This window comes from Leucopleurus acutus (genome assembly GCF_964270905.1).
Source record: "Leucopleurus acutus genome assembly, chromosome: 5".
NCBI classification, from domain to species: Eukaryota; Metazoa; Chordata; class Mammalia; order Artiodactyla; family Delphinidae; genus Leucopleurus; species Leucopleurus acutus.
The window spans coordinates 110,858,599-110,875,336 of NC_139147.1; the positions used below are offsets into that span (position 1 = coordinate 110,858,599).

General features: G+C 36.6%; 1 protein-coding gene across 1 annotated transcript in view; it reads left to right on the forward strand.

Annotated features, from left to right (window-relative positions):
* DHX36 (DEAH-box helicase 36) overlaps positions 1-16,738 on the forward strand; it is a 61,024-nt gene that overhangs the window by 10,883 nt on the left and 33,403 nt on the right. Inside the window, exons 2-6 of the mRNA XM_082840471.1 lie at positions 9,943-10,067; positions 10,839-11,070; positions 12,615-12,653; positions 14,043-14,213; positions 15,931-16,010. Coding sequence (XP_082696597.1) covers positions 9,943-10,067; positions 10,839-11,070; positions 12,615-12,653; positions 14,043-14,213; positions 15,931-16,010 — 647 coding nt within the window. The remainder of the gene's footprint in view (positions 1-9,942; positions 10,068-10,838; positions 11,071-12,614; positions 12,654-14,042; positions 14,214-15,930; positions 16,011-16,738) is intronic.

A 16,738-nucleotide genomic window follows, 5' to 3' on the forward strand; every position in this document is an offset into this window, starting at 1 on the left:
TATTTTTGTTTTTATTTCCATTACTCTAGGAGGTGGGTCACAAAGGATCTTGCTGTGATTTATGTCATAGAGTGTTCTGCTTATATTTTCCTCTAAGAGTTTGATAGTGTCTGGCCTTACATTTAGGTCTTTAATCCATTTTGAGCTTATTTTTGTGTATGGTGTTAGGGAGTGATCTAATCTCATACTTTTAAAAGTACCTGTCCAGTTTTCCCAGCACCACTTATTGAAGAGGCTGTCCTTTCTCCACTGTACATTCCTGGCACCTTTATCAAAGTTAAGGTGTCCATATGTGCGTGGGTTTATCTCTGGGCTTTCTATCCTGTTCCATTGATATATCTTTCTGTTTTTGTGCCAGTACCATACCGTGTTGATAACTGTAGCTTTGTAGTATAGTCTGAAGTGAGGGAGCCTGATTCCTCCAGTTCCTTTTTTCGTTCTCAAGATTGCTTTGGCTGTTCGGGGTCTTTTGTGTTTCCATACAAATTGCAAAATTTTTTCTTCTAGTTCTGTGAAAAATGCCAGTGGTAGTTTAATAGGGATTGCATTGAATCTATAGATTGCTTTGGGTAGTATAGTCATTTTCACAATGTTGATTCTTCCAATCCAAGAACATGGTATATCTCTCCATCTATTTGTATCATCTTTTATTTCTTTCATCAGTGTCTTATAATTTTCTGCATACAGGTCTTTTGTCTCCTTAGGTAGGTTTATTCCTAGATATTTTATTCTTTTTGTTGCAATGGTAAATGTTTCAGATTTTTCATCATTAGTGTATAGGAATGCCAGAGATTTCTGTGCATTAATTTTGTATCCTGCTACTTTACCAAATTCATTGATTAGGTCTAGTAGTTTTCTGGTAGCATCTTTAGCATTCTCTATGTATAGTATCATGTCATCTGCAAAGAGTGACAGCTTTACTTCTTCTTTTCTGATTTGGATTTCTTTTTCTTCTCTGATTGCTGTGCCTAAAACTTCCAAAACTATGTTGAATAAGAGTGGTGAGAGTGGGCAACCTTGTCTTGTTCCTGATCTTAGTGGAAATGCTTTCAGTTTTTCACCATTGAGGATGATGTTTGCTGTGGGCTTGTCATATATGGCCTTTATTATGTTGAGGAAAGTTCCCTCTATGCCTACTTTCTGCAGGGTTTTTATCATAAATGGGTGTTGAATTTTGTCAAAAGCTTTCTCTGCATCTATTGAGATGATCATATGGTTTTTCTCCTTCAATTTGTTAATATGGTGTATCACGTTGATTGATTTGCGTATATTGAAGAATCTTTGCATTCCTGGAATGAACCCCACTTGATCATGGTGTATGATCCATTTAATGTGCTGTTGGATTCTGTTTGCTAGTATTTTGTTGAGGATTTTTGCATCTATGTACATCAGTGATATTGGCCTGTAGTTTTCATTCTTTGTGACATCCTTGTCTGGTTTTGATATCAAGGTGATGGTGGCCTCGTAGAAGGAGTTTGGAAGTGTGTCTCCCTCTGCTATATTTTGGAAGTGTTTGAGAAGGATAGGTGTTAGCTCTTCTCTAAATGTTTGATAGAATTCGCCTGTGAAGCCATCTGGTCCTGGGCTTTTGTTTGTTGGAAGATTTTTAATCACAGTTTCAATTTCAGTGCTTGTGATTGGTCTGTTCATGTTTTCTGTTTCTTCGTGGTTCAGTCTTGGAAGGTTGTGCATTTCTAAGAATTTGTCCATTTCTTCCAGGTTGTCCATTTTATTGGCATAGAGTTGCTTGTAGTAATCTCTCATGATCTTTTTTATTTCTGCAGTGTCAGTTGTTACCTCTGCTTTTTCATTTCTAATTCTATTGATTTGAGTCTTCTCCCTTTTTTTCTTGATGAGTCTGGCTAGTGGTTTATCTATTTTGTTTATCTTCTCAAAGAACCAGCTTTTAGTTTTATTGATCTTTGCTATTGTTTCCTTCATTTCTTTTTCATTTATTTCTGATCTGATTTTTATGCTTTCTTTCCTTCTGCTAGCTTTGGGGTTTTTTTGTTCTTCTTTCTCTAATTGCTTGAGGTGCAAGGTTAGGTTGTTTATTCAAGATGTTTCCTGCTTCTTAAGGTGGGCTTGTATTGCTATAAACTTCCCCCTTAGAACTGCTTTTGCTGCATCCCACAGGTTTTGGGTTGTTGTGTCTCCATTGTCATTTGTTTCTAGGTATTTTTTGATTTCCTCTTTGATTTCTTCAGTGATCACTTCATTATTAAGTAGTGTATTGTTTAGCCTCCATGTGTTTGTATTTTTTACAGATCTTTTCCTGTAATTGATATCTAGTCTCATGGTGTTGTGGTCGGAAAAGATACTTGATACAATTTCAATTTTCTTAAATTTACCAAGGCTTGATTTGTGACCCAAGATATGATCTATCCTGGAGAATGTTCCATGAGCACTTGAGAAAAATGTATATTCTGTTGTTTTTGGAGGGAGTGTCCTATAAATATCAATTAAGTCCATCTTGTTTAATGTATCATTTAAAGCTTGTGTTTCCTTATTTATTTTCATTTTGGATGATCTGTCCATGGGTGAAAGTGGGATGTTTAAGTCCCCTACTATGAATGTGTTACTGTCGATTTCCCCTTTTATGGCTGTTAGTATTTGCCTTATGTATTGAGGTGCTTCTATGTTGGGTGCATAAATATTTACAATTGTTATATCTTCTTCTTGGATCGATCCCTTGATCATTATGTAGTGTCCTTCTTTGTCTCTTTTAATAGTCCTTATTTTAGAGTCTATTTTGTCTGATATGAGAATTGCTACTCCAGCTTTCTTTTGGTTTCCATTTGCATGGAATATCTTTTTCCATCCCCTTACTTTCAGTCTGTATGTGTCTCTAGGTCTGAAGTGGATCTCTTGTAGACAGCATATATAAGGGTCTTGTTTTTGTATCCATTCAGCCAATCTGTGTCTTTTGGTGGGAGCATTTAGTCCATTTACATTTAAGGTAATTATCGATATGTATGTTCCTATTCCCATTTTCTAAATTGTTTTGGTTTCTTTATTATAGGTCTTTTCCTTCTCTTGTGTTTCTTGCCTAGAGAAGATCCTTTAGCATTTGTTGTAAACTGGTTTGGTGGTGCTGAACTCTCTCAGCTTTTGCTTGTCTGTAAAGGTTTTAATTTCTCCATCAAATCTGAATGAGATTCTTGCTGGGTAGAGTAGTCTTGGCTGCAGGTTTTTCTCCTTCATCACTTTCAGTATGTCCTGCCACTCCCTTCTGGCTTGTAGGGTTTCTGCTGAGAGATCAGCTGTTAACCTTATGGGGATTCCCTTATGTGTTATTTGTTGTTTTTCCCTTGCTGCTTTTAATATGCTTTCTTTGTATTTAATTTTTGACAGTTTGATTAATATGTGTCTTGGCGTATTTCTCCTTGTATTTATCCTGTATGGGACTCTCTGTGCTTCCTGGACTTGATTAACTATTTCCTTTCCCATATTAGGGAAGTTTTCAACTATAATCTTTTCAAATATTTTCTCAGTCCCTTTCTTTTTCTCTTCTTCTTCTGGAACCCCTATAATTCGAATCTTGGTGCGTTTAATGTTGTCCCAGAGGTCTCTGAGACTGTCCTCAGTTCTTTTCATTCTTTTTTCTTTATTCTGCTCTGCAGTAGTTATTTCCACTATTTTATCTTCCAGGTCACTTATCCGTTCTTCTGCCTCAGTTATTCTGCTATTGATCCCATCTAGAGTACTTTTAATTTCATTTATTGTGTTGTTCATCGTTGCTTGTTTCATCTTTATTTCTTCTAGGTCCTTGTTAACTGTTTCTTGCATTTTGTCCATTCTATTTCCAAGATTTCGGATCATCCTTACTATCATTATTCTGAATTCTTTTTCAGGTAGACTGGCTATTTCCTCTTCATTTGTTAGGTCTGGTGCATTTTTATCTTGCTCTTTTATCTGCTGTGCGTTTTTCTGTCTTCTCATTTTGCTTATCTTACTGTGCTTGGGGTCTCCTTTTTGCAGACTGCAGGTTCGTAGTTCCCGCTGTTTTAGATGTCTGTCTCCAGTGGCTAAGGTTGGTTCAGTGGGTTGTGTAGGCTTCCTGGTGGAGGGGACTAGTGCCTGTGTTGTGGTGGATGAGGCTGGATCTTGTCTCTCTAGTGGGCAGGTTCACATCTGGTGGTGTGTTTTGGGGTGTCTGTGGCCTTATTATGATTTTAGGCAGCCTCTCTGCTAATGGGTGGGGTTGTGTTCCTGTTTTGCTAGTTGTTTGGCATAGGTTGTCCAGCACTGTGGCTTGCTGGTCGTTGAGTGAATCTGAGTGCTGGTGTTAAGATGGAGGTCTGGGAGATTTTCACCGTTTGATATTATGTGGAGTTGGGAGGTCTCTTGTTGACCAGTGTCCTGAAGTTGGCTCTCCTACCTCAGAGGCGGAGCCCTGACTCCTGGCTGCAGCACCAAGAGCCTTTCATCCACACGGCTCAGAATAAAAGGGAGAAAAAGTAGAGGGAATTAGTAGAAGTATGAGGAAAGAAAGAAGGGAAGGAAGGAAGGAAGGAAGAAAGAAAGAAAGAAGCAAAGAAGGAAAGAAAGGAGGGAGGGAGGGAGGAAGGCAGGAAGGAGGGAAAGAAGGAAAAAAGAAAGAAAGAAGATACAGTAAAAATAAAGTATAATAAAGTTATTGAATTAAAAAATTCTTTTTTAGAAAAAAAAAAGGGACGGATAGAACCTTAGGACAAATGTTGGAAGCAAAGCTATACAGACAAAATCTTACACAGAAGCATACACATACACCCTCACTAAAAGAGGTAAAGGGGGAAAAATAATAAATCTTGCTGTCAGAGACCACCTCCTCAATTTCGGATGATTCATTGTCTAAAGGAGGGAAGGAAGGAAGGAAAGAAAGAAAGAAAGAACGAAGGTAAAGTATAGTAACGTTATTAAAATTAAAATTGATTATTAAGAAAAAAATTTTAAATTTAAAAAAATAGAACCCTAGGACAAATGGTGGAAGCAAGACTATACAGACAAGATCTCACACAGAAGCATACACATACACATTCACAAAAAGAGAAATAGGGAAAAAAATCATAGATCTTGCTCCTAAAGTCCACTTCCTTAATTTGGGATGATTGGTTGTCTATTCAGGTATTCCACAGATGCAGGGTATATCAAGTTGATTGTGGAGCTTTAATCCGCTGCTTCTGAGGCTGCTGGGAGAGACTTCCCTTTCTCTTCTTTGTTCTCACAGCTCACAGGGGCTCAGCTTTGGATTTGGCCCCGCCTCTGCGTGTAGTTCGCTGGAGGGCATCTGTTTTTTGCTCAGACAGGATGGGGTTAAAGGAGCCGCTGATTCAGGGGCTCTGGCGCACTCAGGCCGGTGGGGAGGGAGGGGCACGGAGTGCGGGGCGTGACTTTGCACCAGCCTGGGGCTCGCCGTGCTGTGCGTTCTCCCGGGGAAGTTGTCCCTGGATCCCGGGAACCTGGCAGTGGCGGGCTGCACAGGCTCCGCGGAAGAGGGGTGTGGAGAGTGACCTGTGCTCGCACACAGGCCCCTTGGTGGCGGCAGCAGCAGCCTTAGCGTCTCCCGCCCGTCTCTGGGGTCCGCGCTTTTAGCCGCGGCTCGCGTCCGTCTCTGGGGTCCGCGCTTTTAGCCGCGGCTCGCGCCCGTCTCTGGGGTTTGCGCTTTTAGCCGCGGCTCGTGTCCGTCTCTGGAGTTCCTTTAAGCAGCGTTCTTAAACCCCTCTTCTCACGCACCAGGAAACAAAGAGGGAAGAAAAAGTTTCTTGCCTCTTCGGTAGCTGCAGACTTTTCCCCGGACTCCCTCCGGGCTAGCCGTGGTGCACCAACCCCTTCAGGCTATGTTCAAGCCGCCAACCCCAGTCCTCTCCCTGCGCTCCGTCCAAAACCGAAACCCGAGCCTCAGAGCCTCAGCTCGCAGCCCCGCCCGCCTCGGCGGGTGAGCAGACAAGCCTCTTGGGCTGGTGAGTGCCGGCACCGATCTTCTGTGCGGGAATCTCCCCGCTTTGCCCTCCGCACCCGTTGCTGTGCACTCCTCCGCGGCTTCGAAGCTCCCCCCTCCGCCTCCCGCAGTCTCCGCCCGCGAAGGGGCTTCCTAGTGTGTGGAAACTTTTCCTCCTTCACAGCTCCCTCCCACTGGTGCAGGTGCCGTCCCTATTCTTTTGTCTCTGTTTTTTCTTTTTTCTTTTGCCCTACCCAGGTACGTGGGGAGTTTCTTGCCTTTTGGGAGGTCTGAGGTCTTCTGCCAGCCTTCAGTAGGTGTTCTGTAGGAGTTGTTCCACGTGTAGATGTATTTCTGGTGTATCTGTGGGGAGGAAGGTGATCTCCGCGTCTTACTCTTCCGCCATCTTCAAGGTCCCCAATGCTGGGTCGTTGTGTTTTCATTGTCATTTGTTTGTAGGTATTTTTTGATTTCCTCCTTGATTTCTTCAGTGATTTCTTGGTTGTTAAGTAGTGTATTGTTTACTCTCCATGTGTTTGTATTTTTTACAGATTTTTTCCTGTAAGTGATATCTAGTCTCATAGCATTGTGGTCAGAAAAAATACTTGATACGATTTCATTTTTCTAAATTTACTGAGGCTTGATTTGTGACCCAAGATATGATCTATCCTGGAGAATGTTCCATGAGCACTTGAGAAGAACGTGTATTCTGTTGTTTTTTGGATAGAATGTCTGTTGAAAGTGTATTCTGTTGTTTTTTTGGATGGAATGTCCTATAAATATCAATTAAGTCCATCTTGTTTAATGTATCATCTTGTTTAATGTATCATTTAAAGCTTGTGTTTCCTTATTTATTTTCATTTTGGATGATCTGTCCATTAGTAAAGTCCCCTTCTGTGATTGTGTTACTGTCGATTTCTCCCTTTATGTCTGTTAGCATTTGCCTTATGTATTGAGGTGCTCCTATGTTGGGTGCATAAATATTTACAATTGTTATATTTTCTTCTTGGATTGATCCCTTGATCATTATGTAGTGTCCTTCTTTGTCTCTTGCAGTAGTCTTTATTTTAAAGTCTATTTTGTCTGATATGAGAACTGCTACTCCAGCTTTCTTTTGATTCCCATTTGCATGGAAAATGTTTTTCCATCCCCTCACTTTCAGTCTGTATGTCGCTAGGTCTGAAGTGGGTCTCTTGTAGACAGCATATATACAGGTCTTGTTTTTGTATCCATTCAGCTAGTCTGTGTCTTATGGTTGGAGCGTTTAATCCATTTACATTTAAGGTAATTATCGACATGTATGTTCCTATTACCATTTTCTTAATTGTTTTGGGTTTCTTATTGTAGGTCTTTTCCTTCTCCTGTGTTTCCTGCCTCGAGAAGTTCCTCTAGCATTTGTTGTGGAGCTGGTTTGGTGGTGCTGAATTCTCTTAGCTTGTCTGTAAAGGTTTTAATTTCTCTGTAGAATCTGAATGAGATACTTGCTGGGTAGAGAAATCTTGGTTGTAGGTTTTTCCCTTTCATCACTTTAAATATGTCCTGCCACTCCCTTCTGGCCTGCAGAGTTTCTGTTGAAATAATCAGCTGTTAACCTTATGGGGATTCCCTTGTATGTTTTTTTTTTTTTTGCTTTTCTCTTGCTGCTTTTAATATTTTTTCTTTGAATTTAATTTTTGATAGTTTGATTAATATGTGTCTTGGCATGTTTCTCCTTGGATTTACCCTGTGTAGGACTCTCTGTGCTTCCTGGACTTGATTGTCTATTTCCTTTCCCATATTAAGGAAGTTTTCAACTATAATCTCTTCAAATATTTTCTCAGTCCCTTTCTTTTTCTTTTCTTCTTCTGGGACCCCTATAATTCAAATGTTGGTGAGTTTAATGTTGTCCCAGAGGTCTCTGAGACTGTCCTCAGTTCTTTTCATTCTTTTTTCTTTATTCTGCTCTGCAGTAGTTATTTCCACCATTTTATCTTCCAGGTCACTTATCCATTTTTCTGCCTCATTTATTCTACTGTGGATTCCTTCTAGAGAATTTTTAATTTCATTTATTGTGTTCATCGTTTGTTTGGGCTTTAGTTCTTCCGGGTCCTTGTTAAACGTTTCTTGTATTTTCTTTGCTCTATTGCCAAGATTTTGTATCATCTTTACTCTCATTACTCTGAACTCTTTTTCAGGTAGAGTATTTCCTCTTCATTTTTTTGGTCTGGTGCGTTTTTACCTTGCTCCTTCATCTGCTGTGTGTTTCTCTGTCTTCTTGTTTTGCTTAACTTACTGTGTTTGGGGTCTCCTATTCGCAGGCTGCAGGTTCATAGTTCCCATTGTTTTTGGTGTCTGTCCCCAGTGGCTAAGGTTGGTTCAGTGGGTTGTGCAGGCTTCCTGTTGGAGGTGCCTAGTGCCTGTGTTCTGGTGAATGAGGCTGGATCTTGTCTTTCTGGTGGCAGGTCCATGTACGGTGGTGTGTTTTGGGGTGTCTGTTACCTCTTTATGATTTTAGGCAGCCTCTCTGCCAATGGGTGGGTTTGTGTTCCTGTCTTGCTAGATGTTTGGCATAGGGTGTCCAGCACTGTAGCTTGCTGGTCGTTGGGTGGAGCTGGGTCTTAAGAGTTGAGATGGAGATCTCTGGGAGAGCTTTTGCTGTTTGATATTACGTGAAGCTGGGAGGTCTCTAGTGGACCAGTGTCTTGAACTTGGCTCTCCCACCTCAGGCACAGGCCTCACACCTGGCTGGAGCACCAAAACCCTGTCAGCCACACGGGTGTTGAAAAAAAGTCTTTTTGTATCATATTGATCTGTTTTTCTCTTTGTGACTTACAATTTTGGACTTTTGTGTCTGTCAGTAAATCGGTTTTGCTGCAGTTTGTAATTTCCTAATGCTTTCTTATCAGCTGGAGTTTTGCTGTATTGGACTTTTTAAGTGTATGAGCATAATGATGCTTTTAGTAAATCCTTTAATAATTTATCAGCAGAAGTCTTATGGAATTCCCTGGAGATCTCGGTGTATTCTTTTTGTGTGTGTTTTACTTCTTTAAAGAGAAAAATGGTTTAACACAAAAGTCATATATGCTCATTCAAAAAGCTAGATACATCCATGCATTTGATAGACTTCTCAGGGGTATGTACTATGTGCCAGAATTATATCTTGAAGAAATACTGCAAAAGGCATAGAATATGAAAAGAGAATAACCTTTTTAAAAATTAATAGTAGTGAAAGCAAGATCCCGTTGCACGTGTTTTGTGCATCTGGCTTTTTTCATTCAATAACTTGGCCATCTTTCCTGTCTGCACACCTGGGGAAAAAAAATCTATGCACTCTTCTTTTTTACTTACTGTGTTTACTTATAATTCAGCTAATCATAATTTGCAATTATAAAAGGGCAGTCTTTAAAAGTTCTTATTCTTACTGTGTACAGTGTACCTCATATTTTCTCTTCCATGTATTCTATACTAAGAAAACAATCTAACTCATATTTTCTCTGGTGTCTCTTTTTAAGTAAATCTCATTCTCTGAGGTAACTGCATCGTTTGGAATATTATTTTCATTAGCACTGATCATTTTATTTATTCCCTCTGAGCTCAGCCTTCTTACTTCCTAATTTACTCCTCCTCATAATGTAAGAGATTAAATGCTCTTAAAATGCTCGTTGCAGCCAAAATAGTATTTGCAGTTTTTAACTTTTGTTTTTACCAGAACATTTGGGTTTTAATAAGTTTAATTGTGAGTATCTTTTAAAATTTAAGATAAGGAAAAGATTGTAACAATTAGTATTATGCAAGGGTAGGAAGTAAGGGAACCAAAGTTTTAATAAGTGATGTAAATATGATTTCTTTGCCAGTAATAGTAAAGCTAATTTTATAGACATATAGTAGAAAAGGGTCTAGAGAGCAAGTGTGGGGTGACTTTAACTTTCTTTTATATATGTTTGTTGAACGCATGTTACTTTGCCTTTATTGTTTTAGTCGTCAAATAATTTTGCACATGCTTTCTCACCCTGATGAGGATGCTTTTTCTTTGCACAAAATAGAGAGCTGTGGTACATATGGATGAACGTCGAGAAGAACAAATTGTGCAGCTGCTACATTCTGTGCAGGCTAAGAATGATAAAGATTCGGAAGCACAAATATCCTGGTTTGCTCCTGAAGATCACGGGTAAAACAAAAAGTATTCTTTTAAAGATGAACAAAGAGTGACACTTCTTTCAGAGCACTGGCCGGAAAAAAAAGATAATAAAAATAACATCTTTAGGCTCTTCTATAAGTGAAATTTAGCCTCAAAGTAATCTTTTTTCTTATGTAGATTGAGCAAATTTGGTGAAATATTTAAAAATTTAGGTGGCATATTTATTCCCACAGGAGATCTAAATGGTAGGAATTGTCTATATAGGATGTTGATGAAGTTATTACTTAGTTCTTCCTACCCATCATCTTTGTATTTCCGGAATTTTCTTGTGGAGGAGATCTGTAAGAAGTTAAATTACTGCTGTTTTAGGAAAATCATAGGAACTGTATCATCAGGGGCAAATTAGAAGTAGTTTCTCTGGGAGTGTGTAATGTAGCATCCCACTTATAGCTCAGAAAGGGTGGCAGGAAAATGAAGTTGTGAAATAAAACATGGCTCAGAAAACTTGATAAAGAGAAACACTGTGAGTCTTTGCAATGGAGGAATTACTATTGGGTGGATTTTTATTTTCTTAACTACCACAAGGAATAACCTGTCTGGCAGTGTCTTATTTGTAGGGTGGAAAAAAAATTGAGTTCATTATAAGAATCTAAGTATTTTCAAATTGCTCTACTAAGAGAAAAGAATAAAGGCTTTTGATTTTGATGACTTTGAAATCATTGAACAGCATATATTATTTTGTTTCAGGGCTTGAGTGGCTCTTTAACCAATCTTTATCATTTTTTTATTTTGTCAAAATAGATATGGGACTGAAGCTCCTGCTGAGAACAAACCAAACTCAGTAAAGAAAGTTGAGGATCAGGAAAAAAAATCGATAAATCAAGAAAAGAGGCCGTTTAGAATCAGGGACAAATATATTGACTGCGATTCTGAATATCTCTTGCAAGAAAATGAACCAGATGTAACTTTAGACCAACAATTATTGGAAGATTTACAAAAGAAAAAAACTGACCTTCGGTATATTGAAATGCAGGTAATGGAAAGCAAGATGGGGAAAAAATTTTTACTTGTCATCTCTTCTGACACTTGATAAAAATGTATTTATGGTTAGAGGTAGTTGCCTGATATAAATCAGTGAGATTGCTCAACAAGCCATCCTCTGGGAATTTTTTTCCCCCTTATAGTACAGAAAAGTAGTGGGAATGGAATTACACATAAGTAGCCTATCTCATCTACAATAGTTTATATATATGGTGACAAGAAGAAATATCTGAGAAATGGTAGTGCAGATGAAAAAAAATCACACTTAAGTTTAACATTTCTAGGCCATTTTAGTGAGATGTCATAAGAGACAAGGGTGGTTAGAATTGTAAAGTTTTTTCTTTTAGAACATCTAATCCAACTCTTTCGTTTTACAGATGTTAAAATTAAATTCCTCAAAAGTTATATGATGTGCTTACGTTCACCAACACTTTAAAGACAGAGGTGTCTTTAAATTCTGAAATTCTCCTGAGTTTTTCCAGTATTTTCTTTTCCTGCTAGGCAAGATATTTTAAAGTCCTTTCCTGTTAAAACATAAAATTGAATGCTTTATGGATATTCTAGAAAGAGATGTAATAAAACGTTCACTTTTTCTTTTAAGAGAAAATACTGAGGCAATTCTGAGGGCTGTGTCTTGAATATGCAAATATGTACAGCCATTTTTGAGAAAGGCAGATTATCACATCTCCTGTAGGAAAGAAAGGATCTATTGACTATCACTGCAGGTTGGATATCCTCATTAGAACAGATCAGCTGAGGTTATCCACGGCCAAATTGTGTAGCTCTTTGATGCCTTTTGAGTGAAAATATGATTTGGGGACAGGAGTTTTCAAGATGTATTAATTCAGAATATTTTAGTTGTCTTATACCCTTAGGAACAAGAAGAGTTAGCTGCTGTCTCTGTTTGCTTTGTATGGAGGACAGAACTCAAATATTATTGAAGATGAGTAATTGATCTAGTTCAGAGAAAGTTAGAAGAAATGTGCAAAACAAAAACAGTTGGTGGTCTTCCTTTTGGTCAGGCACTGTTGTAAAAGCTTCACATGTACTACGTCATTTGAACCTCTCAACAGCCCTGTACAAGAGATTACGCATGTCTGTTACAGAGGAGGAAAAAGAATCTTAGGTTAAGTGACGTATCTATGGTTGCACAGCTCATAACAAAACCAAGTCTAAAATTTAGGTGTGTTTAAGAGCTCAATTTTTTAATCCTTGGTAATATGCCATATTTTTCTTTCAGTTATAAATTTTTTTAAACATTATTTTTCCACTTTCTAGATGCCTGTCATTCTCCTGTGTTTACCAAAGACTAAATAAGACATTCCCTGTTCTCAGACAGCTTATAATCTCATTGCTAAGTTCCTTAGTTCTTTTTTATAAAAATTCTTTTTTTTAAGTCTTGACACCTCACATAAGCTGTGAGGTAATACTTTTGCACTCTTAACATATGTATCTATGATATATTCTGTTTACCAGGATTATAATTTGATTACATTTCTTTTGTAAAAAAATTAAAAACTTTTTTTTTAATTTCAGCATTTCAGGGAAAAGCTGCCTTCATATGGAATGCAAAAGGTAAAATAAATATACACTATTTAATTTGATTTGCAAAATGTTTAAATACATTTTTTTAAAGCTCTATATCAAGAAGAAATATAAATTAATGAACCTTTCCCTAAAGGATATTCTTGGAAGTTCATTTTATTCCTTTGAATTGTTGAAGGACTTAAAAAAAAAAAAAAAACCAGTTCTGAAACAATTTTCCTGAAGTTTTCTCATATTTATATGTCCATGAGTTTAAAAATAGAATTTTCACTTGTAAGTTGCTTTGGATAAATAACCCTTGCTCTTAATTTGAAATCAAATATTTTAATTAAAATTGGGGCACTGCTGAAAATACAGTGCTTTAATTAACTTATTATGTTTCCTTATACAATCATCCTGTGTAGAATAATATAGTGTCCTATCCTTCTCTGACTTCTCAACCTTCCTTTATTTTTCTTTCCTTTTTATAGCACTTACTACCACCTGACATGTGTATCTTCCCCTCCTAGCAGTGTAAGTTCTTGAGGACAGAGTCTATTTTGTTCACTATGTACCTCTTGACTCAGAACAGTGCCTAACATTCTATAGACCCCCAGTAAATATTTGTTGAATGAATGAATCACATTCTACTTCTCAGTACTTGCCACCTGTAATTTCAGTGTTCAAACTTGGAACCTGTTCTGATATATATGAGGTGGTAGAATAGATAAGAAATTTTTAAATGGTGGGTTTTCATGTTAGATTGTTTCATAGATAAAGATACCTCATGACACCCCTTTGAAGTAGTGGGATGGTTTTGTTAGTATGGTGAATATTACTTTAAAAATACTCGTGTTTATCTAAACCTTAAAAGAAAGAGGATCTTTCCCAAGTAGGCAGTTTTCTAGATATCTGAATTTTAGTCATTTGATTTAGGTATTTAAAACTTGTCTTTATTTTAATTATTTGAAAGGGAGTCGTCTTAAATTATACTCTTCCTTGTTCTTGAAAACAGTATACAAAACTTGTCCTGCAGACAAAGCCATATTTATGATTTATGATATAAATCCTTAATGTTCCTAGTAGTTTTTTAGGTATCAGGGGATTTGCCTTGTACTCAGTAGCCCCACATGTCACCATTCTTTTTAATTTATGTTAATTCTTATGTATGGGTTTATAACCTGTCTCTTCTTGTTCTTGTCAGTGTGTTTTTCATTAACAGAGCCATGGCTCTGTTCTTTTTATAATTTGGTGCTTCTTATCTCTTGAAAACTGGTAGATCCAGATATCCAAACTGCCAGCATTGCATATAACAGAATTTTAAAAGTATTAATATGCTTGTTAAAAACAATTACCTTCAGTTTGGTAGGATTTTGGTAACTATCTTTTCAGACTTAGTCAACATGTGATGTTCTTCACTTATTTTCCCTTTTGAAATAGGAATTGGTAAATATGATCGATAACCATCAGGTAACAGTAGTAAGTGGTGAAACTGGTTGTGGAAAAACCACTCAGGTTACTCAGTTCATTTTGGATAACTACATTGAAAGAGGAAAAGGATCTGCATGCAGGATAGTTTGTACTCAGCCAAGAAGAATTAGTGCCATTTCAGTAAGTAATCTCTCACTTTTTAAAATTCCCCACTTTGTTTTCTGTTCTCCTATGTAGTCCTGCTAGAACTTACTGATTTTGAAGGTTGGGGTGATTTTTTATTAGGTTTAAGATATGTTGCTATAAAAGCAAAATTTGGTTAACAAGTATTTGGTAGTAAAGCCCAAAAAATTAACCTCTCTCTGTTAGTGATAATAGATGTTTAGGAGTCAAGATAAATTAAAGATCCAGACAATTTTCAGTATAAAAGTAAAAGAACAAAAAATTGATAATGTTTATAGAATTGATTAGGAGCTTCAAATAATCTGCATCATTAGATGCTTTACATTTTACTCCCTGATTCATTCAATACTATTTTCGGCACTCTCTGATTGTTTTTTTCAGTATATAAGTACACTGAGTGGCGGTAGCTGTATTTCTGACGTTTTAATGCAATTCAGTAAGAGGGAATTTATCATAAAAAAATAAGGCATTGTTTCAGGTTTATCATTAAGCAGGTATAAGTACATGTTTATTACAAATAACATTTTTTGTGTTTCGTTAGATGACCTAGTTAAATATATGAGTTATATGTTCTTTAAAAATGTTTGGGGTTTCTTACAACATTCATTGTATATAGTACATTTATTTCAGTGTTATGGAATTCTGTGTGTAAATTTAAATTACAAAGATTTATGGTTGTATTTGGTTTTATGATAGTACTATTTATTACATCTCTAAGTCATTTAATACAGAATCTGGTCAGGAACTGCATTACCAATTATAGCATTGTTTTGTAGGAGTTACTATATACGTTTTAAACTATGGTTTCTAAGAGATACTATTTTTAAAAAAGTAAAGCAGCAGTCTTTATGGGAGGACGATATTCCTAGAAATGGCATAGGTTCATAGAATGGTGAAAAGTAAGCCATTTTTGTCATAACGCTGTTACATAGCCTGACTTAAGTTAAAAATCTAATCTTATCATTTTCACTAATATATGAGTGTATATATTGACAGTAAGGAGAAATGCAAATTAGGTTATTTCTTTGCTTATTTTTCTAAGATCTGTTGGTATTTGAATGGGCAGTTTAATCAGTAGCAGAAAGTGAAGTAATGGTCCAAGTCAGTTTATATGGGATAGAACGATTGAAAACTTTTCCTTCTGAAGTATTATTTCTTAAAAACTAATCATGTCATTTTCTATTTCTAACCTCATAAATCACTGTTCTGTCACTAGATGACTGTTGGTTACTTTTAGTTCTACAAATCAGTGTTGGATTATAAGATTTCATCTGTCTAGAGCTTATCTTTGGCAGCCATAACTTTAAGAACATAACCAAGACTAGAAGTTAAGCCTACCAATCTCTACGAAAAAGAAACAAATGAAAAATAGTATCAATGTATGTTTACCCTCAAATTATATACAAGTTTTACAAGTTTAGATTACGATTTCCAACTTTTTTTAAAAAAGACAGAGAGGATTTATAGAAAGTTGCTTTGAAAATAGTTATGAGGGAGAATTTCAGAGGAAATGAGAAGTAAACATAAGAAGCAGGTAATCTTCAGCTCTTAAGGGACACAATTTTAGATACCTCAGATTTTAATATCTGTTTCTATTTTTTTAATTCTGAAAATCTAATGCATAGTGTTTCAGCAACCAGATTTTCATAGGCATTCACGATATTTACTGTAAAGGAGATGTTTTCTTTGTAACTGTACTTTATTTTAATTAAAGGTTGCAGAGAGAGTGGCTGCAGAAAGGGCAGAATCTTGTGGCAATGGTAACAGTACCGGATACCAAATTCGTCTCCAGAGGTAAAGAATGTTCACTTGTTTACAGGTAGATTTTAGTGAAGCTTTGAAATTAGAGATCCAAAAGAAAGATCTTTCCCCTATTTTTATGCTGATTATTGCTATTAGAATTAACATTTAAAGTAACTGCAACATATGAGGCTTGCAACCCACAAAATCATTTTTTTAACCCAAATTCAGATTTGGATTGCCATTTTAAGATGTCTTTTACATTATGGAATGATTAGAAAGATAACATTTTTCCTGGTTATATGTTAGTAGACCATCCCTCACCCTGAAAAGGAGTTGACCTCCTGTATATTTTGATACCACCATGCAGCCACTGACTGACTGAATTTAGTTTTGTGTCTTTAACCCCCTATCCCATTCCACTGTATTTCTTTAGTCCTTCTCTGCAGGTCAAGATTCCATTTACCTTTTTAAATGAATTGATTTTCTAATCACTGAACAGAAGTTTAGTTCCCTAAATATTTGGTCTTTTTCTGAATGGTAGCACTTTTGCTTTTAAAAAGAAATCATTAACATAGTATCATAACAGAAATAATATATAATGAACTTGAAGCTAGTATGTCTCATTACTGTATCATTGTAAGGGTTCCAGTAACTAAAATTTAAGTATGAAGTTTTTCATTAAAACTGAAAAAAATTTTTTAAATTGAAGATATTCTTTTAAACTTTTGTAGTACTTAAGTAATTTATTAGTAAAGAAAACCAGGAATTAACTCATGTCT